This window comes from Malania oleifera, chromosome 6, assembly GCF_029873635.1.
Source record: "Malania oleifera isolate guangnan ecotype guangnan chromosome 6, ASM2987363v1, whole genome shotgun sequence".
In the NCBI taxonomy this organism is placed as follows: domain Eukaryota; kingdom Viridiplantae; phylum Streptophyta; class Magnoliopsida; order Santalales; family Ximeniaceae; genus Malania; species Malania oleifera.
Window position 1 is genome coordinate 111,249,566 of NC_080422.1, and position 25,058 is coordinate 111,274,623.

A 25,058-nucleotide genomic window follows, 5' to 3' on the forward strand; every position below is an offset into this window, starting at 1 on the left:
AGTGACTAGAGTTGATTAAGGACTACGATTGCATGATCAGTTATCATCCGGGAAAGGCTAATGTGGTAGCAGATGCATTGAGTCAGAAATCAAAACATGTAGCAGTATCTGCAGTTGTAGCTCAACATCATGTCAAGCGAGATCTGGAAAGCTTTGGTGTGAAGTTGGTGTTTGGTGATCATCAGGCTTTCATTGCTAGCTTGGTGATTCAACAGACCTTGTTTGAGCGCATTAAAGCTGCACAGGCTAGTGATGCGGAGTTAGCTAAGATTGTGGAGAAAGTGCAGCATGGTTTGGCTACGGGTTTTAATATCTCTGATAGAGGTGTGTTGAGATTTGGGACCAGGATATGTGTTCCAAAAGATGATGAGATCAGAAAGACGATTCTGGAGGAAGCGCATTGTTCTCTGTATACGGTACATCTATGTGGTACGAAGATGTATCGGGATTTGCGAGAGTCCTTCTGGTGGAGTGGTATGAAAAGGGATATTGCCCAGTTTGTGGAGCAATGTCTGACATGTCAGCAGGTGAAAGCTGAAGATCAGAGGCCGGCAGGGCCGTTGCAGCCTTTGCCTATTCCGGTGTGGAAATGGGAACACATTTCCATGGAGTTTGTCACTAGATTGCCGACAGCGTTTCACGGGTAGAATGCTTTTTGAGTGATTGTGAACAGGTTGACGAAATTTGCTCACTTTGTACCGATGAAGGTTAGCTACCCTTTGAGTAGGCTAGCTGATATGTACATGCATGAGATTGTGTAAATGCACGGAGTACCGGTGTCCATTGTTTCATATCGGGATCTGAGGTTTACTTCTCGATTTTGGAAGATCTTGTAGGAAGCATTGGGGACGAAGCTTACTTTCAGTACAGCATTCCACCCCTTGAGTGATGGACAGTCGGAAAGAACAATACAGATCTTGGAGGAGATGTTACGGGCTTGTATATTGGACTTCGGTGGTAATTGGATTCAGTTTCTGTCACTAGTGGAGTTTGCCTATAATAATAGCTTCCAGGCTAGTATAGGGATGGCACCATTCAAGGCTTTCTATGGTCGGAGGTGTCGATCTCCGTTGTATTGGGATAAGATTGGTGAACGTCAGGTTTTAGGACCTGAACTCGTGCAGCAGGCGTTTGAGAAAGTAGGTTTAATCAGGGAGAGGATTAGATCGGCCTAGAGTCGGTAGAAGAGTTATGCAGATGTTCGCCGCCGTGAGTTGGAGTTCGAGGTGGGGGGTAAGGTATTCCTTAGAATTGTTCTGATGAAAGGAGTGATGAGATTAGGAAGGAAGGGCAAGTTGAGCCCAAGGAATATCGGACCATTCGAGGTACTTGAGCGAGTGGGTCTGGTAGCCTACAAAGTTGCACTACCCCCAGCACTCTCGAGGGTCCATGATGTACTTCACGTATCCATGTGGAGGAGGTACGTGTTGGATCCATCTCATGTTATCAGTTATGATGAGTTGGAGATTGGAGATACTTTAGCGTATGAGGAGATACTTGTTCAGGTTCTAGACTGTAAAGTTCAGAAGTTTCATACCAAAGAGATACCGTTAGTAAAGGTATTGTGGCGGAACCACGAGATTGAGGAAGCCTCTTGGGAACTGGAAACGGAAATACGCCAAAAGTATCCGCAGTTGTTTGAGTAGTATTTGGATAGCAGAGTGGTATGAGTATGTATGTATGTATGTAAACCTCTGTTATTATATTGTATTTAGTGGTTAGTCTCAGGGAGAGTCTTGTGGTATTGTGAGCTCCTGAGACCATGTATGTATGTGACCACGGTATTCCTCCGCCATAAGTGAGGGCATGTATGTATGTATTGTAACGAGGCTGTGTATAAATGGTCACCGTATTCTCTAGAGAGTGTATGTATGTATTGTAACGGGGCTGTGTATAAATGGTCGATGTATTCTCTAGAGTATGTATGTATGTATCGTAGAGGGACTGTGTATAGATAGTCACCGATTCACTCCAAGAGTATGTATGCATAGAGTAGTATGAATGTGTTTGTATAGAGAGATTGCAAATTTCAAGGATGAAATTTTTGTAAGGATGGGAGATTGTAAGAACCTGAACCATGGTATATGGGTTCATTGTGTAAAAGAAGGAAAAAATGGAATGGGCACGGACTTCGTCGATGAGGCCACAATTCGTAGACAAATGTAGTGGACTTCTCGTTGACGAAATTCAGAGGCTCGTTGACGAGAAAAAGCCGAGGGGTTCAGGGAAATTTAAATATCAGGGTTCGTTGACGAAATCGTTGACTCGTCGATAAAATTCCTGAAGACCTTGTCGACGAGGAGACCAATTCGTCGACGAAATCCTCCGAGTCAAAGGCTTATAAAAGATCTTTTGGGCTTGCTTCTTGGCTAAGTTTTTGGAAAAACTCTCTCTCTCTTTTTAGAACTCTCCTTACACTCTCTCTCTCTAGTTTTCTTTGTCGTTCGTTGACAGATTTGTAAATCCAATGATACTACGAGGATCAATGAAGGATTCTCTACGTTTCTATTGGATTGGAATCTCCTTTCGAAGGATTTCGGGTTTCGGGCCAAAATCAAGGTAAGGCTCGGTTTTCATTTCTGATTCAGTATATGTGTAGTAGTACGGATTGTAAGCATATTTTGTACTATGGTTTGTAGGTTTCGGAGTTTCGATTCGTAGTTTTGAGGACCGTAGAGTTCGTAGTTGGTTTTCGGGTTAAGGTAAGGAGATTCTATTTATATCAGCCCATTTTTGAAATTAGGATTGGTAAGCCTGTAGGCTACGATCATATGTATGTTTTGGCTACTTATTTGGGGAAATATACAGGGTAAAAATGTGGGATTTTTGGGTTACAGTTTTCAGAAAAATAGGGGATTTCGGGAATCATCTCTATTTTGTTTGGAAAACTGTTGTTTGCGTTAAAACTGTATTATTGAGGTGACCGTGATCCATATTTGCATACACTGTATACTTGAAATTGTAATTGATATGATTATCCGTAAACCAAATAAGTGTGGTATGTATGAATGATGTAATTGTTCTAGGTATTTGTAAAACAGTTATGCGGCAGCTAATTATCGTACGCTGAAATGTATAGGGACGTGAGTTCCAAAATGATTCCAAGTTTTATGAAATTGGCTAGGGGTGGCTAATTACCGTACGCCGAGAGTGGCCGGCTCTATATCCAAGGTGTGAAATAACACCAGTATGTTCCGACTGGTCACCAATGGGTGTGATCTACACCATATGTAGCAATGGATTCACAATGGGCCTAGGTCGTCGCAGCGTAGTTGGCACATGGCAATGTAATCGGGGTGAGACGGTGACCTTGCAATGGATTCACTATTGGGCCTGAGTCATAGATCTTCGTAGTTGCATGTGTAGAAACGTAACCGTTGTGAGACTAGGTGACCTTGTGTAGTTGCGTATGATGCAATAGATTCACCATTGGGCCTTGATCATCGCAGTATAGTTGCGTATGTAGCAATGTAATTGCTGTGAGATAAGGTGACCTAGTGTAGTTGTGAACTAGTGTGACGACACTGACCGTATGTATGTATGTACGTATGTGTGTATGTTGGGTATTATATGAACTAGAATGGTTTTTCTGAAAATACTGGAACTGTATGTATTTGTATGAAACTGTATGAATTGTTTCAAATTGTATCGTATGTATAATGTTATGAAGTATGTAAAATGACACTGGTATGCCACACACTGATATAAACTGTTTTCTTCCTTACTGAGAGGTGTCTCACCCCGAATGTACGTACAATATTTTTCAGGGCCTTCAGGTAACAGTAAGTAGCATCTTAGCGTCTGGAAGCAAGGGTGTCATAGCTACTGCTAGTACCATCTAGGTACGAGTTTTGGTATCCAGGTCGTCAGGATAGTTTTGTAGACACCTGGGGTATGTTTTGTATTATGGGAATGTATATCCTAGCTTGTACAGTATAGACTCTGGTATGATACTGTTATTGTATAAAAAACCGTGTTTCGCTGCGTATTATGGATGAGTATGAATGATTGCATGTATGTATGTGGGCATCTGTTTACCCCACGGGGTCGAACCTCTTTTTATGTTGCATCATGTATGTTTTAATTGACACAGAGACAGGTTAGATTACTTTATTCACACCTAGGACCCATTTCCGGGTTCGGGGCGTGACACAACTAATTATTGATTCTCGGCTAGAGCTAGTGCTTACTCACACCATAATGGATAATTGTTTTTTGGTAAGTTTAAGGGTGATGAAGTTGCCAGCATTGAGGGACAATGTAGCCATGAAAAAAAAAAAAAAAAAACCAAGAAAGATATAAAAGAAATGGAGCAGGAGATAAGCAAGATGGTTGAACGTCGCAGGAACTATAAAAAAATTTTTGCCTAGTGTTCACATAGGCTCTAATACCAAAAAGAAAATTACAAACACATTGAATTTGGAAGAAAATAATAATTTTATTTAACACTTAGGCTATATAATGGGTAGTATTTCTAGGGGATGAATAACACAATTGTGGTATTTTGAATTTCAAAATTTGGCTCCTTGAGGCTCCTTGTAGATTGGAATCAGATCTTCAATAAGTGTGCAACAACGGTTTGAATTATTCTTTAATTGGTGAGGGATTTGCTGAAGTGTTTTCATGGGTGGAATTGATTTCTTCATGATTTGTTGAAGTATCTTCATGGGTAGAATTGATTTTTTCATGATTTGTTGAAGTGTCTTCATGGGTGGAATTGATGTCTTCATGGATGCAATTGATTTAGGGGAGTGTATTGCTAATACTAATAAGTAAAATCGAAAATACGCTTTACTTCATCTCATTTTTTAATATTGAACTTATTCCACAATATATTTAGAAAGAAGAATTGGAGGAAGCGACTTTTATTGAAAATCATTCCTCCAATTGAATACTACTATGAACGTTTTGTTTTGATTTTTAATATTGAACTCATTCCATGATATATTTAGAAAGAAAAAGTAGTAGGTCTAAACTTCATTAAATTGTTTAGATTAGGTGGTCTAGTCATACTCAAATCCAATTTGTAGACTTAGAACTAAATTTAGCATTTATAACTGGACACATAATTTTATCAACTACTACCTAACGCTACGTTTGGGGTATTGATTTGGGTTTTAGATTAGAATTGTGTAAATTTAATTAAAATATAATTTAAAATAGTATTGAGCATAAATTCATATAAATCCAAACCTAATATTCGAAATCGTGATTTCCAAACACTACTTGAGTCACATGTGACTCTTATCATAGGAAAAAAGCTTTTTAAAAAAATAAAATAAAAAAAACTTCACCTATACCCCTATCCCATCTCTTATAAATGACCAAAAACAATTAGTCCTCCAAAAAAACTAGCACAGTCCTCCTATCATGCCTCCCAAACTAAAGAAATTACTCCAAACAGTGGATTCCACATAATAAGATTCACATGTAAGCCTATGAGACCCACAATTTGCAGTGATTTCATTGATTTGAAAAGTCTGACAAGAAGACCAGCATGGTCGGACCAAACTAGAAATAAAAATCTAACGTGGCCTCCTACTAAGCCTCCCATACTAATCAAAATCACTCCAAATAATAAGTCCCACATATAAGCTTGTGTGACTCACAATTTACAATGATTTCATTAATTCGGAACACGTGACAGGAGGACCAGCACGTCCGACAAAAAAAAAATTAAATAAAAATCCAGGTTAATAACAACCACACATTTGTGGGCTTGAACCCCAATGAAGTCAAGGTATAATTGCTACCCAAGAATTTTCAACACATTTTTCCTTTGAGAAACAGAGCATAACCAATTCCATTCTCAATGAAACATTCATGATTCATGTAGTTTGATACTTTCAAACTGAAAAATAATTAACATGAGATCTCACCACAGACTTTATATGGTACAGAGACAGCTGTGAAAGAGGAAGAAGGCAAGTCAATGAATTAAAGCATTTATTTTAGCACATGAAAATTTTACTTTTGGAATTCACACATGTATGTTGGCCGGAGGTGTGAACGAAAAAGGGAGCGTCCCTGCTATTGCCCTAGGTACCGGGTCTTAGTGGTACACTAGGGTTCCTCCCACCCAACATGTGTTAAATGTGCATCTTATTCTTTATTCATATTTCACATGTAAAAACATATAGTATTGCTTAATTATGATATAATAAGTCAAGTGTCACGAAATAGTGATGTAAGATGTTGTATACTAACTATAGTAAGAGTTGAATATGCATTGGTGTGTATGAGACAATATGTAATTAAAAATTTACTTGCGCTGTGCTTAAGAGCATGAATTTTGGTCGGATCTTGAATTTAGATTTAGGTAGATTTAAACAAATTTCAATACAATTTTGTACTATATCAAATTCAAAATCTCGATTTCTCCAAACATAGGGTTACTTACATCTGGGAAAGGTACTAAATTTGAATTTATATGAATTTGGATAAAATGTTATACATAATAATGTTATCAATGTGTTTGAGAGTACAGATTTTGAACGTCATATTTGGGTGGATTTGGATAAATTTCAACACAGCTTTATATTACATCTTATCCGAATACAATATAAATCCAAATCCAAGGTCTTTCCAAATATTGGGCAATTTTTTTAAAAAATTCATCGAAATTCAAATCCAAACCTCGAAATTCATGCTTCCAAACTTAATAATCTAAACCCTTTTCGTTTTTTTTTTTTCTTTTATCTTTTGATTTGTTTTTTTTTTTAGAGGTTCATACTAGCCAAAAATTATATATAGCTACTCCTTTATGTTGTCTGTGTGCTTATTTTCTAATTGAAAAATATGTTAAAGAAAGTTAAATTCTTCATACTAATATATCTCCCATTTCGTACCTATTTCCGTTCATTTCAAGATTTAAATTTTCAAAAATTGAAAATTATAACATCAAAGTTTGAAAACTTAACCATTAAAATGTCTTTTAAGAGGACTATAACTTGGCTTGGAGGCTGCTTACATACATGAAGTTGACAAATAAAAAAAAAAATACTTGAATTTGTGGTAATAAATACAACTAGAGTGATACAAGTTACCTCATTGGTGGATAGTATATGAAAGTAACTAGTTAGAGTCATATGAACTAAACAACTAAGTGTCGAATGAATCAAACAACAAGATGACAAGTTTGGCTGTTCATACGAAAATTTTTAATTTAGAAATTGAATTTCTATGCTTATGAACATCCGAAACTTACTTTGTGCTTAGAAAATTATGAGGAGGGCCTTCGATTTAGCATTTTTTTTTTTGTACTTTAGTCTAATTTCAAAATATTATGTCATAAATAATTAAAACAGGTGTTTTTGTTTTGTGTACCCTATATTATTTGGTACCCTCGCCATACAATCTTAGTGCAGGGAGGAGGAAAAAGAGTTTCGACTTAAAAAAAGAGGATGAAAGAGTATTAAGAGGAACATTACAAAAAATGAAGAACATTTTAGACAACTTAAAAGAATAATATTATGAGAGATATTCTAAAAAAGATAATTGACTTAAAATTTTTTTTCTATGTTTTTCCTCACTCTTTCTTATTAAAACAAGCAACAAAGAAAATAATTAGAATTTGTTTATTTACTGAAAGAAAATAAAAACACATTGAAACAAAAAACTCATAAAAAAATAAAAAACTCACTAATGAAATCCTACTTTTCTTTTTCTCTCTTTTTCTCTTAAATTTCTTGTCTTCTCTTTTGGTCCGACCAGACATACTATTATTGATGAAACAGGCAAGTGTCGAGTTTAAATTCGTCGTATTTGTATTGTATATTCATATAAACAAAAAATATATATATATATATATAAATACAAACTAAATAAAACTTTACAGCAATAGGAAAGTTTTTTTTTTTTTTTTTCTCAAAGAGGAGTTTGGTAAAAATCCACATCACCTTTAATTCCAAGCTATGTGGAATAGTGAAATGAAATCGTTATTCACAAATCACAGCTCACAGGTGAAGGCAGGGGAGGCTGCAAATTGAATCCAATGCTATCCACAAAGTCTGTCCCTTAGGCCTTTGGCCTGCCGAGCAAGTTAGCCTGCACAGCTATAAAGCCAAGCCGAACGATCCAAATGCCTTGTGAGCATCCAAACCATCTCCTTCCTCCCTCTTCCTCTCACCCCCATTCAAAGCCTATCTTCTCATTCTCTCGCATCCACCTTCTCCCGTCACTGGGAGGGGCGGTCCTGGACTGGGTTTGCTCTGTTTTTCTGCTTCTCCATGGCTTGCAGACTCGCAGATTCGAGCTTTCTCTTCAAGGTGACTCCTGCTTTTATCTTTGAGCTGGGTTTTTTGGTTTTTGCATGCTTGGCATTTGCCGAGTCCAGTTCTTCGTTTTGGGAGCTAAAATCGTTGCAATTTTTGTTTGGAATTGATTTTTTTTTTTTTTTTTCTGTCTCGTTGATATATGCGGTGATGTTGTTTGTTCTCAGGGCCCCTCTCAAAGGCCAGTTCGAAACCATAAATTTGCCCCCTTGAATTCTCTGGGTATGTTATCTCTCTCTGAAGAATAGCTTTTGTTTCAATTTCAGATACCTTGTTCTACTATTCAACTGTTCAGGGTATTCGTGTTGATTTTTGTACCTTTTTTTTTTTGTCTGGAATGGAATTCGGGTTTTGTGCAATTGGGGCATGTCTTTAATTTTGCGCTGGAGTTCTTAGCATTCTCAATCTTCAACAGTAGTGTTACTTGAGAAATCGATTCTGTTCAGTGATTGCAGTCTGGGGCTGCTTATATTGTAGAATGGCAGCTCACATCGTGCATAAACCAAACCACACAAGATAATAAATGGCAACCAATTTTGAACGCCTTTATTCTATTGTGAGTCTTGAACTTTTAAGATTGCTAGACTTTTGTTTTAGTTGTTCTGCTGCCATTCAGTTGTTGCGTCATTTGAGCTCTTCTCCTTGTCCTCCATACCCATTAAGCAAATAAAAAACAAAGCATAAGGCAAAGAACTACTTTCTTTTGAATGTTATGATCATTCTTCTCTATTCTATCCTAAGCCTTCAAAAAATTGGCAGTGTTACATGGTCTGCTGCATAAAATTCCCAAATGTGATATTGATGTTGGAGATTTCTGGTTAAAGCTTAGGGTTTGGGTGAGAGGGGTTTGGATATGGGATGAGGGATGGGTTATCCCCATTGAATGGCCTAGCACAATGGGCCTCCCAATGGACCAGAAAATATTCACCGACCTTTTCTTATAATTTATTATTTTTTTAAATACCATCATTGCATGCAGTATTTCCCATTTCTTTTTTTTCCCCTTCTTCTCATGGCCATCTTATAATATGTGCTGATAGACAGGCATAAATCATCTAAAGTGGAAAAGTTGTCTCCAAAGAGGAATCAAACATCAACAATGTTTAGTTCCCATGAAAAGGACAGGAGTTGTGCAAGCCGTGGCCATTCCGCTTGCACCCTCTCCAGCAGAGCCATCTCCGACAGAGCCATCTCTGGCAGAGAGTGCAGAGTACAGAAAATATTTAGCTGAAAGCTATGGTTTTAAACAAATAGGGGAGCCACTTCCACAAAATGTTGCATTAAAGGATATTGTTAACTCCCTTCCGAAGAAGGTACTTTCTTTAGCGCTTATGTCCCTTCATAATTCATATAGATTCTTCTTTATGCATGTGCTATTAATGTGGTGCACCTATAGAAGATTTGGGGACTGGCGAATGAGAAGTTTATTTGTTAGATAGTTTCATTGATTAATGATTCTCTAACTTGAGAATAGGAGTGTGAAGCTGCTGCCCAGAAAGAGGGATGTATATGGAAACAAAAAAAAATTGTAAAGCTGCTTCAAAGCACTCTTCTTTTATATAGAATTAAGGAGATGCCATTGAAGTCTAATTCGTTTATCATTTACGGAATAATTTGTTAGATAACTGACTAATTTTTGCAGTGAATTACAATATATATGTAGAAATCAGTGATGCCACAATTAACAGTTGCTGTCTTTATAAATGAGAATACAACACTACTGCAGTTTTCATGAACTTTGTGACATTAGCAAACAACTAAGCTAGAAACAGAATGTGTGCGCTACGAAGCCACCGGGAAGCTACTGAATATTATGAATATTTTTAGCAGTTGAATAGTTTACTCTGATTTTATATTGTCAAGATAAGTAAGATGTCAATATCTGTTTTTAATCTTATATATAACTAGGTTTCTACAAAATATGTTTTTAACCTTTCACATGGCTAGGTCTCCATGGAAATAGTGAAGTACAGCACCCCTCTTGTAGGTTTTCATTGGCTAGGGTGGATTTTGCTATTTCAGCTTTCTATGTTTTTCCATGAAAATTCTGTTCTGTAATGGTCTGTCAGCAAGAATGTGAATGTGCAACACAGAGAGATTGGGAGCAGGGGAGGGAGATTAAAAATTTTAAGTCATCCATACCTAGGAGTGAATGTTTCGAATGTTCTGGTTCAACACATGCAGGTTAATTTCAATGTTACATAATTTGAAAAATACAGAATCTAAGTGTAAAAATGTGCAATAGGGATTCATGAGGTATTTAAAAAAACCACTACCGTGACTTAAGTTCACTGGGTGGGCAACATCCTTGAGAAGTGATTTAGGTTCTCCTCTTCTGCCATTGTCCTTGGTGACTATCCTGGTCCAAGTTATTCTTGGTCTACCCCACCTATCCCACTGCCACTAACATTAATTGGGTCACTCCTCATTGGTCCTTTATTTGGCCTATGCGGCAAGCACTCAAATTTTTTTTACATGTCATGCATGAAGGAAAAATGTGGACGCGGGTGAATTATTAGGCACTTGCTGGTAGAGCATCTTTCACATATTTATTCCAACATTCAAATGAAACTTTATAATATTGAATATATGAGTTTGAGGTATTTATGGACCATAGCTTGTCAGTACTCAAATCAAGAAGTACAAAGCTGCTTTCAAATTGTTTTTTAGCTGCAAGCAATCAATCCTGCATTGAATTTTTGAGAGGGCTCAAGAGTCAAGACTAACACCCTTATCTTTATTTGAAACATCGGTGGATCTCATTTTCTTGTTGCATCCTTCACTGTTTAATTCATTTCACATTTTATTTCGTTAGATTATTGTAATCTCTTTTTTTTTTTTGTCATCTTCTGTTATATGCCTTTTCCCTTGTGTATTTTACTTCCAGTTCTTTTCTTTTGGTGAAAGTGAATTTATTACCAAAAATAAAGTGGGCCTAATACAATATAGATACAAACAAGGACTGAAATCCCAAGTCCAACTGAACAAGGTAGAACAAGCTAATAGATCCCTTTATTTTAAAACAAGGTTATAAGATTCAAAAAGACAAAGAAAAGAAAACCACAACCAGTGACCCACTAGAGCAGATAGAGCTTACATTAGAATTGATTATTTCATTGTCATGATCTTGAAACTAATTTTGCAGGTTGTAGCCTCCATTCAGTCATTGTTTTGCTCACTCTGTGTATCTGCCACCATTTTGACACCCGTCACTTCAACTGCCATCTATAGTCTTCTTCAAAAAAACCTGGACAAGCATGATTGCATCCTCTAAAAATTTGATGTTGCACTAAATATGGTACATATTGAAATGATTTCATAATGCTAGCAAAATCCTTCTGGTTGAGGTGGCTTTTTTATCCCATCTAAAAACAGTCCTAATTAACCTTCCTTTTATCAGAACTTGTTAGGTGGTCTTGGGACTTCTCAGCCCCAAAAGCTAGCTCAAAGGGTGATGCTTTCCCTCACACTTAATAACCGACCACCATTCCCTTCCACAATTGATGTGGGATAACCCCAACAATCTCCTCCTCGCACATCGGGTTCCAAATCGGGCAGTGTCGGGTGGTCTTGGGCCTTCTCAATCCCAAAAGTTAGCTCTCATGGGGTGAGGCTTTCCCTCATACTTAATAACTTACCACCAGCCCCTTCCACAATCAATGTGAGATAACCCCAATAGAACCGACTCCAGAGTGGCCCTTGAAAAATCACATTCAAAAATCAAAAGATTAACATTCTCATTGCAATCCTCATAGGATACAAAGTTGATAGAATTCATAGCTTGTTTCTCCATTAGAAAATCTCAAGTCTGCATCCAAGTTTTCATATCGAGCCATAAAATAAATCTATTTTTCGTTTTGCTCTTTAGAAAGGAACCTGTATTAACTATCATGCATTAAATGCCATGTCATCCCTTTTTGGCACATTATTCTATTCAATTATGGGTTTTGTTCTAGAAATATATTAGAAATGATTTAATAGTCCATTAAATATATAGATGTCAATATCTATGATATTCACATTAACAAATAAAAATCCATGAATTCTTTTTTTACTTTTCCTCTTTAGAGGCGCATCAACATCTTTGAGATATTTCAGGCTTCAACATTGACACATCATCATCATCATTTATGTCATCAATATTGTGTTTTGACCATTGATATGCATATTTGAATCTGCATTTCAATTTTTATTTGTTTGGACTTGCAATGTTTGTGATATTTTTTTCCTCAATTCAGATCTTAATTGCTTTTGTTGACTTCAGAATATACTGACCAAAAATATTTGAACTTAGTTGGAGATGCCAATTCTTGTATATTCACATAAATATTCTGTTTTAATGGTATTTCTGATTCTTCTTTATTTTTTTTCCAAATTTTCTAATAAGGTGTTCGAGATTGATAATATGAAAGCTTGGAAGTCAGTTTTAACATCTGTCACCTCCTATGCCTTGGGCATCTTCATGATTTCAAAAGCCCCATGGTATCTGCTTCCTCTAGCTTGGGCATGGACAGGGACTGCAGCCACAGGGGTTAGTTTCATTTAGCTTCCCTTCTTGTCATATTGCTTAGTGTTAGGGCAGGAGCCTTTTTCTTCAGTGTACATTCAAGTGGATGTTTTTCCTTGCTTTTCTACTGATTATCATTCTCCTTTCCTCTATTTTAAAGTTTTTTGTTATAGGCCATGATTGTGCTCATAAATCGTTTTCGAGGAACAAATTAGTGGAAGACATTGTTGGAACTCTGGCCTTTTTGCCGCTGATATATCCATACGAGCCTTGGCGTTTTAAACACGATCAACATCATGCGAAAGCAAACATGTGTGTATGCTAACCCCTACCAATTCATGTGCTTCTTTTGAAGTGAACACTTTTGTTGATTGCACTTGTACCTTTTCTTATCTGCATTGCTCTAGACTGTTGTATAGTTGAGTGCTCCAAGGTTCTTAATCAAGATTAAGATGTTTTATTAATGTTATGTTAAAAACTTAAAAAGAATATCTAAGTTAACTCAAAATCAAGAAATTTGTATTTAATTGTTACAAGGTTGTGTCAGACTTCCATGAAATTTTATACCCAAATATTATTTATGCTTCATAGATCAAATTATATGAGATTTAAAATGTGTTCAAGAAAATATTTTCATTATTTATTTTCTGTTTATGCTGGTGTCCTATTCCCTTAATTTTTTTATATTTCTTTTTTTTTTTTATCTGACCCAGTAGAATTTCACTTCCATGCATCTTAAATCTAGGTTGCGCGAGGATACGGCTTGGCATCCTGTTTGGAAGGAAGAGCTTGAATCATCCCCAATTTTGCGCAAGTTGCTCATATATGGATATGGTCCATTTCGACCTTTGATGTCTATAACACATTGGTATGGTGCTTATAAATGAAAATTTTTGTACTTTGAATATTGCTTTGCATCAACTTCTAAGCTCATCATTATACAATTATTACTTGTCAATTCAGCAATCTTCACTTTCATGTTTCTTCATTTGACATAAGTGTATCTAACCTTACTAAGCTTTGTAATAGGTTGGGGTGGCACTTCGATTTGAGCAAGTTCAGACCAAATGAGGTTAGAAGGGCGAAGATAAGTTTGGCATGTGTTTTTGCATTCATGGCGATTGGATGGCCATTGCTCATCTATAAGACTGGGGTCATGGGATGGATAAAATTCTGGTTGATGCCATGGTTGGGATATCACTTTTGGGTAATGCTACTCCTGTCTCTTCTGCTTATATTTCTTTTTAGAAAAATGGCATTATTTAAATGGTAACAAATGCAGCTTGTGGAAATAGTAGTGGTATTTGTGATCATAGTAAGGGGGTGAATATCATCATGTGAGATGGTCCACTAATGAAAATTTTCAATTCTGTAAGCATCTTGACATGTGTGCCTTTGGCATTTTAAACTTTGACTTAATTCAATGAGGTTTTCAATGTTGTACTGACAATGTGACTGAAACCAGCATTATAGCTTCTTCTCTATTTACTAATGACCAACACATTTTTCAACTTGCAAATGTAAACCATTATAATAATTTTTAATTGTCATATACCCTTTCTAAAATGGTAGAAAATTCATAGTCAAGAGTGCCCATCGCATGCTTAATGGATGTCAACTTAGTTTATTTATACAAGTGGAGCTTTTTGTAAAACTATGGATGCATCTAGTGTATGTAGGTCACAACAAAAGAGAGTTGGAGTAGGTTGATGCACAACCTGATGGAGCTTCTTTTTAAGAAGTATCCATGCTTTCAAAATATATTTCCTTTGGTACATGCTAACAAATACATTGTGTATTTTATGGTTAGCCTCTTTAGCTGCATATGGCATGTACTTTACTTTCTCTGTGATTTTCATTTTTGTACTTTCTTCTAAATTTCTCTTGAATGCCCCCCACCAACTTATAAGAAATTTTTGCAATTTTTTTTTCGCAGATTAGCTCCTGAATCCTGAAATGCTAAAACTGTAGAATCCAAAATTAAAATTCCACACCAACTCAGTCATTTTGATCAATTTATTTGTTGCTTCTTATTTATATGATCCCATTCAAAACAAACTTATTTATTTTTGCATGTAAAGAGTTTCTGGTTCCCCTTTAAATTTACAGATGAGCCCCTTTAAATTTACAGATGAGCACCTTTACAATGGTTCATCATACAGCACCTCACATACCTTTCCGATCTGCGGATGAGTGGAATGCAGCCCAAGCCCAGCTTAATGGGACAGTTCATTGCAGTTACCCTAGTTGGTAATAATTTATTCTGCTTGAATTCCTGTTTTCAGTTTTTTCTTTTGACAAGTAGACAGAACACACTGTAGAAGTTTAAAGAGGGGAAATGGTAAACTTGTCTTTATTGGACAGCCATATATTACTGAAGACCAAACCTGCAATGACACAATTTAACGCATTTCTGATTCTCAGAGATGTCTTTACTGTTTCCATACTTTAATAACTATGAAGCATAAATATGGATATTGGATACAGAAAAGCGAGTGTGCTATGAGAACTAAAAAAAAAACTGAGGTGCAATGCAACAGGGGCGTGTTTATAATTAAATATGTAGTTTACATTTATACATCATTTTCTACCTTTAATCTAAAACATATATAACAAGCATAAAAATGTTATATTTAATCATCTTACAATCTGTTAGGCTCTGCTGGGTCAAGGATTTTGCTTGACAAAAGGAAAATAAGAAGGAAATTTATTTTCCATTGTATTTTCTCTGTATGAGATACTCTTGCAAATAAAAAAATTTTCTATTATGGTCTAAAATTAAGAAAAACCAAATGTTTAATCATGTATAAAATCAAAATTTTGTTCATTTTTTTGTTATGTATTTTATTTTCTTTCTCACTTTCCTTGATAACAAAATATCAAACAGTGAATTCCTTCATGCATTCCTTTTTCTTCCTAATCCTTTCCAAGTTTTAAACGGGCCTTAATTTATCTTTTTATTTATAAATTTTCAAATAAAGTATTTCTTTTCACATGTGAAAATATTTGTATTTGCCAAAAAAAACATTTGCAGTTTTCTTTTTCTTTTTTTACTGCAAAAATAAATAAATAAATAAAGAGAAATTACAGCCTAGGAGAGGGGAAAGAAATCCTCAAAATAAAAAAAAATAAAAAACAACAACAACAACAACAAAAACGACAAAACCAAACATAACAGGCTTTAAATAAGGAAACCCTTTTTAGAACCTTTCCATCATAGTTGATAGAGCACTGCCAAAATTGCTAATTCGCATATACTTTTTACACTTTGCTTTAACCACCATCCAAGCAAACTTCATTCCCTCAAGGATCAGACAGCCAAATCTCACCTTATCTGTCAGCTGTTGAGCTTTGATGTCCTTTGCGTTAACCTCCGCCACAGGGGTGGGTAAAATCCCATCCCTACATTGGTTGCTCGCCACCTCTTCACCTTTATCAATCCTCAAAAATAGATGCACACTTTAAACCTTCGAGCAGAGAAGAGGGCACTATCACTTCCATACTGAATCACAACTACATATTAAAAGCGTTTCATTCATTTTCAAGGTCAAAATAGCAGCGTGCAGGAGTTATGTTACAGACACACCAAGATATGTTTTCGTAGTATCTTACACATTTTGAAGTGTCTGCCACATATCTGCATTGATATGGATGTGATACAGACACAGCCGTGCTCTAGAATTATTCATGCTTCATAGATAGATAATACTTTTCTGACATAGTTACTTTACGTTTTCTCATCCACCTATAAAACAGAGGAGAGGGACATGAATGCTAATGCAATAAAATGGTCAGAGAAATTATTTTTCAAATGTTCTATAGAGAATAAAGTAGTTCTAAGATTTTATTGTGATTATTAGAAAACAACAAAACAACAACAAACAACAAAACCAAGCCTTAGTCCCACTAGGTGGGGTCGACTATATGAATCTTTTTTCGCCAATTTATACGATCATGAACCATTTCTTTTGATAGATTCAAGGATATTAAATCCTTACTCACTATCTTCTCTTAAGTTATTTTAGGTCAACTCCTACCCCTTCTACTGCCCCCCACAGTAACTAAGTCACCTTTCCTCACAGGTGCACTACATGGCCTACGTTACAAGTGTCCATACCATATAAGTCATCCCTCCCTTATCTTATCTTCTATAAGAGTTACGCCTAACTTACCACAAATATGTTCATTTCTTAATTTATCTTTCAATGTTATACTACTCATCCATCTAAGCATTCTCATCTTGGTAACTTTTACTTTTTGGATATTATGTTTCTTCGTCGCCCAACATTCCGATCCATATAGCATAGCTAGTCTTATAACTGTCTTATAAAACTTCCCTTTTAATTTTAAGGGTATTCTACGATCACAGAGCACACTTGAAGCACTTCTCCATTTTACTCAACCTGTTTTATCTCTATGCATCACATCATCTTCAATTTCTCCTTCAGCTTACATAATAGATCCAAGGTATCAAAATCTACAAGTGCTATTTATTACTTCATCATCAAGTTTAACTTTGTCTCCAATAATCCTCCTATCATTACTAAAATAACATTTCATATATTTTGTCTTATTTATACTTATCCTAAAGCCTCTAGATTCCAAAGTTTCTTTCCATAATTCTAACTCAACCTCTACTCCGTCCCTAGTTTCGTCAATTAATACAATATCATTTGCAAACAACAACTATGGGACCTCCTTTTGAATACTCTTAGTCAATTGGTCCATCACTAAAGCAAAAAGATAAGGACTCAAAGCAGATCCTTGATGTACACCAATGGTGATTGGAAATTCTCTAGTTTCTCCATCTATAGTCCTTACACTAGTCATTACTCCATCGTACATATCTTTAATGACATCGGTATACCTATTACATACACCCTTTTTTTCTAAAGCCCACCATAGGACTTCCCTAGACTTTTCCATTAATCTTCTTAAAAGATAAATAGCTTATGTGGTAGATCTCACAAGCATGAAACCAAATTGATTTTTTGAGACCTTCGTTTCTAACTTTAATCTTTGTTCAACCACCATTTCCCATAGTTTCATCGTATTACTCATAAGTTTAATTTCACGATACTTATTACAATTTTGAATATCTCCTTTATTTTTGTATATAGGTATTAAAGTGTTTTTCCTCCATTCATTTGGTATTTTCTTATTGTATTAAATAAATTAGTTAACCATATAATTTTGTTATCACCTAAGCATTTCCAAACTTCAATTGGGATGTTATCTGGTCCTATAGCTTTCTCATTTTTCATCTTTTTTAGTACAAATTTAACTTCGTTAACTCTAATTTTGCGAATAAATCTTATATTTTTAGTCTTTTTTTCATTTGACAATTCTAAGTTTAAGTCTTCTATTTGGTTTTCATTAAACAACTTACTAAAATAACTTTGCCATCTTTCTTTAATGTCTTCATCCTTAATCAAGACAATATCATCCTCACTTTTTATACATTTTACATTTCCTAAATCTTTACTCTTCCTTTCTCTAGCTTTAGCAAGTTTAAATATATCTCATTCCCCTTCTTTTGTACCTAATATATCATACAAATTATTAAATGATCTATATTTAATTTCATTAATGGCCTTTTTTGCATCTTTTCTTGCCTCCTTATATTTTTCAAAGTTATCTCTGTTTCTACATTTTTGCCACGTTTTATACCAAATTATTTTTGTCTTTATGATTTTTGTGGCATTATATTTCCAATTATGCTCTAGAAAAAGAAAATGGAAAAAAAACATGTGCTTCTGAGTTCTGATATATATATGCACTGTGTGGTCATTAGGATAATCAATTTATTATGGGCCTAAAATTGCTTCAAAGAACTGCAGCATAAGAGTCTCAAAATTATACTAATGATTAGCTTGGTGGTTTAGAGAATGGAATCAATTGCTTGCTATTATTAAAAGCTTCAAGTGGTGGCACATACGATACATGCTTGCATGACACCATATAAACTATTATGTGAGAGTTGTGTAAAAACCTGTGGTATGCAGATAGGGATTTTTGTTCAGATGTAATCTTTATTTCTCAAATTATTATTCTTCCCTGAAATATGTATTCACAATGGTGGAAGAATGTGCATTCAATGTCATGAAGCCAAGAGTGCACCAGAAGGCCTCCTGGCTTTGATAATAATAGATGAATGTGAGATTTTTTTATTTTTTTTTTTAAATAATTTTTCTTCAACAGGATAGAGACACTGTGCCATGACATCAATGTGCACGTACCCCACCATATTTCGCCAAGAATTCCAAGCTATAACTTGCGGGCTGCTCATCAATCTCTTCAAGAGAACTGGGGAAAGGTAGACTCAATTGATTTTATGAAATCTTGGTTTAATTGTTGGGCTTTCATTAGAAATATTTTGTTCACTTGAATTGGATATAGAAAGGAACTCACTTTTGAACCCTTAGCGCTTGAGGTAGAGGAGTATATCCTATTCAAAATGGAGTCTTTGTTTGCCTCGTGAGGAAGAGAAACAATGGATCCTTTATCAGGGAAAAAAATAAATAAAGCACAATTATTAGAACTTATGGAATTGAAACGACAATTTTGACAGATTGATAACATTATTATCCCATAAATTGTGATTATTATTATCCCATTTAGAAGCTACTTAAGATTTAATGGGGTCTTTTGTTCCTAAAAAAGTAAGTGGATTCAATCCCAAAAAAGAACTAGTAGTCATTTGTATGTGCTGTTTTGTTTTTCTGAAAGGATGCTGACAAATTTGCTCTATTCATTCATCTGTTTTCCATGCCATCAACAGTATATGAATGAAGCTACATGGAATTGGCGTATGATGAAGACAATAATGACAGTATGCCATGTTTACAGTAAAGAGGAAAATTATGTTCCCTTCGACAAACTTGCCCCCAAAGAATCTCGTCCAATCACTTTCCTTAGAAAAGTGATGCCTGATTACGCATAATTCATTTTGTGGCTCATGGGGTCCACAGTTTTTGGTTCTTTACATCTACATCTTCTCATTTTAGGTGAAATTGCGGATCTACATTTACAATATGTTGCATGCTCAGACATGTATTTGTAACAATTCTAAAGAGAAATATAGAAGAAACTTATTTTCTTGTGGTTATGGGACTTTGATGTGCTGCAATAAACAGAGTCCAGACCCAGGAGAGTGGGTTGTTCCTTGGATTATCATTTCATCTACATATTGGGGTCTATCAGATGGAATGGGGTGGCATAGATGAGGGTTTATGATGGGACATCGTGTTTGTTTTGCTTAACGGAATGTAATAAGAATAGAATGGAATGAAATTTTGAATGGATACAGAGATAATGTTTAAATATGTTGATTCTTGTAGACGGCTGATGATGATCTCTGTCTCAGCTTACTTAAATCAACCTCCATGGTAACAAGGTTTTAACCTAAGAAAGGCTAGTGAGCACACAAATTTTAATGGATAATGACATTCTAAAAATAGTGTGTTCATGTGTGTGTGAGGGTGCGTGCGTCTGTGTGAGAGAGAGAGAGAGAGAATTTTAAATTGTGTGGGATTGATATGCATTTGAAAATGATCTATGGATTCGAGTTAGTTGAATATTATAAAAGAGGAGAGGCTGTCAGATTGCTATTATAAGATTGAGATTTGAATGGAAACTGCGGAATTCAAAGACAAAGGAATGGCTGGCCTGGACAGGTGAATGCCAGAATAAAAGTAGGGAGTCAGGATTTGTACATGTAATCATGTGGTTGCCTTAGCACAATCAGCACATATGGCGTTATAGGCAAAATCCCATATGGTTGAACATCAAGAAATCTAATATTCAGATTGAGAATTCACTCAAAGTAGGAGCACCCAACTCCACTCTGTGAACTACCATGCAATCTAAACCAAATGCTCTCTCTCTCTCTCTCAATTGCATAGCTTTGTGAATCTGAAACCTTATCAGGCTTATCTATCACAGTTTCATTCAATCTACAAATGAGAATCAAGTTTGTGAAAGTAGAAAGGTCAAAAGAAAAAGAAAAGAAAAGAGGGTCTGTCCAAAAGGCCCTGTATACATGCAATAGCCTTACCAGACGGTTAAAAAAGGAAAAAAGAGAAAGGGGAAAGGAAAGAAAAGGTGAAAACAAGCACCATAAGCTAGTGAGCCTGGTAGACCTTTACTGATTAAAAAAAAAAATGCGAACTGCTGAAGGCAAACAGCCAAAATCTCATGCTCGGGACGTTAAGGAATGATTTTCATTTCTCTGTGACAAAAAAACAAACACTAAACAATCTCATACTGCTAAGAAAAACACTCTAGGTTTCTAACTTAAACCAGAAGCACTCCCTGCATTTCTTCAAGAATGCAGCTTCTGTAGACACCCCCACACCCTCAATCTCTCATATTCTTATATAACCCAATCAATTTCACTTCTCTGTAACAAAAAGCAAACTCTCTATACAAGCTCACATTCTCAAAGAAAAACACTCTATAAAAAGACTCTAATCTATAAGCACTACCTGCAATTTCATCTTCTGCAATTTCATGTTCTGTGACCTAAACAAAAATGAATGAGCATTCGAGTCAAAACTGGCGAATCCCAATTTGCAGCAACAAGATATATACCCGGTAAAGCTGAATCATGATCATCAGCATCATATGATGGAGCGAGATGGAGTCTCCCACACATCAAACACATTTTCCTCGCTGTGAAGAGCAAAGAGCCGATCGCCGCCGATGGAAAAATCGCAAATTGAACCTCCATAGCCCCGTCGCAGCCTGGATGTCAGTACCCAGTCAGACCCGCAGAACACCGATATACTATCATTCATGGAAGAGAACAGCTGTCCCTCATGCAATGCCAGTTTTGGGTAACAAGGCTCATCCGGCATCTTCCCACCCTTCAGTAATCGACTTCTTGAGCTCCAACGCACACTGCCAACCGTGCTTCGCAGGTCCATGAACCCCAAGTCCTCATACTCATTCACCACACAGATAGAGCTTGTCTCTTCCATGGCTATGGCGTCCCGAACCCGCTTCTCGTCGATGGTTAGGGAAGACCCCATATCAGACCAGGACCATACCATCCTCTTCTCCCTAAAGTCCAACAAGCTAATGTAACAGTTATCTTTTCTTGGGAACAAAGTTGCAACCAACAAACAGTTCCTGCCTTGAAGCCATTGGAGCTTGTCTGCGTCACCAAGAGACCATCCAAGAGGTTCATAGAAAAAATCTATTTGCTTTCCTGTCACTTGGTCCCAAACACCAATTCCATACTCATTGCTTCTGCCTCTACAGCTAGAAAATATTTTCGAGTCTGGGCTGAAACTCAAAGCCCCAGCAGTGTAGCTCTTGACTTGGTTCTCATGGGTGACATGAAACTTGTACCTGAGATCGCCAGATGATGAGCTGAACAGCCCCATTCCGCCGTCGCCGCGGCCTAATCGCTCGCAAGCGCTGATCACGATGTTCTCCGAATCGATCCACCCGGCGTCGTTAACCCTCTGGTAGTCCAGATTGATTGGGGGATGTTCTTCCAGCATCCAATCATAGACGTGAACCATGCTCCCGTGCGCGACGCAGCACCCGCCGTCGGGGCCGGCCCGAATCGCTGTTCCGTCTCCGGGAGCCCGCCCGGTGACGGACCGCGACAGCCGGAGCCTGTTGCCGTCGAATTGGCCCCATTTTGCGGAGCGGACGTGGTCGAGGAGGCCGTAGAACGAGGCTTCTCTGTACAAGAGCTTCTCTGGTATGGTGGCTGGAATGTGAAGCTCCCCGGTTCGGAGAAGATCGAGGAGGACGGCGAAGCAATCTGGGTTCCGATCGATGAAGTGTTCGTCAGAATTCGTGGACTGGAGGTTCCAATCGTCGTCGAACATGGCTCCGAAGAGCGAATTGCGGCCGGCGTTTCCTAGGGTAGTGGCCGTAGTCTCGAAAATCTTGCCTCCAACGTTGAATCTCACCCTGTCTCTCTGAATTCCCATGGCTTAATCTCCCAAAATTGAGAGACCCAGATAGGGTTTTCAAGGGGGAGGCAACCAAAACGAGGAAATTCAATTACATGTGACAATTACAGCACAATAAATGAATGAATAAATAAATAAATTAGAGATAAACAACGCTCAACTCCGATGAGAAACCAGAGGTTTCTGGGAGAAAGAAACGGGAATTTTCCAGGAAAATGGGAGTGATTGATGGCGCTGTACGAAACAAAGAATCTTGTTGACTTAAATAACACGATTTCAAAATTTTGAATTATAAAGAACTTAATTGTAGAGATGGAGAGATAGACGTGAAGCAGAGGAGAGCTAAACAGCCATGAGAACGCGGAGAAGACCAAGACCAGAAGATATTTCGAACGGAAAGATGACAGGGACAACGAGATTTTGTTGCAGAAGGGGCAAAGAAAACCATGAAGAGAACAGAGGACGTGGATCAGTGGAAGATCAATTCGCTGGAAATCCAAAAAATCACAATCTGGGTATTGAAGATGAAATGATTTAAGGATTGGGTTCCAATATCGCCGGATTTGGTGAAATGGAATTGAAGAATTGGAGCGGTTGGATTTCAAAAATTGACTTCTCTCTCTCTCTCTCTCTCTCTCTCTCTCTCTCTCTCTCTCTCTCTCTCTCTCTCTAGTCTCTCTGTTTTACTTTGTTTTTTCGTGTTTTATATTTCCTCTCTTTCTTTGCTTGCCCGCTTTGGGCTAGCCCGGGCCCATGGCCATGGATGAAGCCTTCTCTTTTGAATCAGATTGGGTGTGGTAGGGTCCAGTGTAGCAGAGGCTTCTCCTTTTCTGTACACCGTTGGATGATGATTGCCCTGTTCAATGCCAAACAAATCCAGATGTCATCCAACGGTGGAGAGCAGGAGGCAAAACTTCATGATTAAGGTGGCTAAAAATTTTTGAATTGACTAATTGAGTTAGTAATCATTTTTGGTAATTTATTTATTATTTTAAAAGGGAGAAATAAATGTTCTCATGAAATTTGAAAATATTTATTTTATATTATTAACTATAACTAATTCTGTGTTATTAATATATTTTTAAAAATATACATTGGTGAACCAAACTTAAAAGTTTAAATATCTATTCTATCTATGCATCACTATTTACTTCTCACAGGTTCATAAAGGTCTCAATTTTTAACTAATTATCATTATTTTCTCTTTATTTTAAGTCAATTAAGAAGTTTGTTGACCTTAAAAAGTTTATATCCTTTTAGTTAATTGTTCTCATTATTTTTACTATAATTATTACTTTCAATTATTAAGTTTATTTTTCTTCTTAAGCCTCCTTCATACTTATGATGGTTCTAAAAATTAGATTGAATTGGCCAGTCCTACCCAGTTCGATTGGAATCGAGTACACATTCGGTTTGTACGTTGGTTGAAAATTGAAAATGAAGTGACCCGATAGAGAACCGATTGACCCAGTGTGGACTAGTGGGAATTGGTGCGGCCTAGGTTCGTTATCGCGTCAATTCAATTCATTTATTTTAATTTTAAAACTATTCTTTAAAAATACTTTTATGTCAAAATGGTAAAACTCATTTACTTGAAGGGTGATTATGTAAATAAATTCTAAAAAGTAAAAAGTAAAAAGAATAAAACAAAATAATAATTAACAAACATAATTTTTAGATATTTTGAAGATGAAAGTTAATATGATCTTACTGAATTAGAGAGATAAATGTTAAGCATATACGATATAATTATTAGATATCTTCTATTTTTCATTATTTATAATTATGAATTTATATATAAGTGTATATATATTATGACATCATGCTAATGTCACTAGTTTGATCACCAGTTTCTAGCTGACCCGATGCTTTCCGGTGGTCCAATTTTCAAAACCATGATACTCATAACATGACAATAAATTTCATGCTATTTTTATTTTTCAATTATTTTTGTTTTCTCTTTATCTTTTTTTTTATTATTTATCATTCATTTAATTTTTATTTTTTATTTTATAAAAAAAAAAAATTTAAACTAAAAGAGGGTTATACCTCCATTTATTTATTAATATATCCTCACTTTTGGCGGAGGAATACCGTGGTTACAAGTTAAAACAAATCAACCAAAATTAGGACAAATAAAATTAAACATAACTAACAAATTAAATAAAAACATAATAACAATCAAAATCAAAACGAAATACACCAAACAAAACTTTAGAGTTGAACTAATGACGAATGGAAGCGAGACCCCACCTATCGATCCGAAAGATATATTTCACATAACGTAGTAGAAGGTGTTGTTCTTCATAAACTACATTGTTTTTCATTTCTCCTTCTTTAGTAAGA

General features: G+C 36.2%; 2 protein-coding genes across 2 annotated transcripts; one reads left to right on the top strand and one right to left on the bottom strand.

Moving 5' to 3' along the window:
• Window positions 1-7,956: 7,956 nt before the first annotated feature.
• LOC131158880 (omega-6 fatty acid desaturase, chloroplastic) lies at window positions 7,957-20,105 on the top strand. Its single transcript, XM_058113808.1, has 10 exons — window positions 7,957-8,267; window positions 8,441-8,495; window positions 9,318-9,586; window positions 12,661-12,804; window positions 12,941-13,092; window positions 13,526-13,648; window positions 13,810-13,987; window positions 14,912-15,030; window positions 18,982-19,096; window positions 19,562-20,105. Exons 1-10 carry the CDS (start codon window positions 8,229-8,231, stop codon window positions 19,721-19,723), a joined length of 1,356 nt encoding a protein of 451 aa, XP_057969791.1. The 5' UTR covers window positions 7,957-8,228; the 3' UTR covers window positions 19,724-20,105.
• Window positions 20,106-20,983: 878 nt separating this feature from the next.
• On the bottom strand, window positions 20,984-23,391 carry LOC131158881 (BTB/POZ domain-containing protein At2g24240-like). Its single transcript, XM_058113809.1, has one exon. The coding sequence runs from the start codon at window positions 22,728-22,730 to the stop codon at window positions 21,402-21,404; it is 1,329 nt and encodes a 442-aa protein (XP_057969792.1). The 5' UTR covers window positions 22,731-23,391; the 3' UTR covers window positions 20,984-21,401.
• Window positions 23,392-25,058: the final 1,667 nt, after the last annotated feature.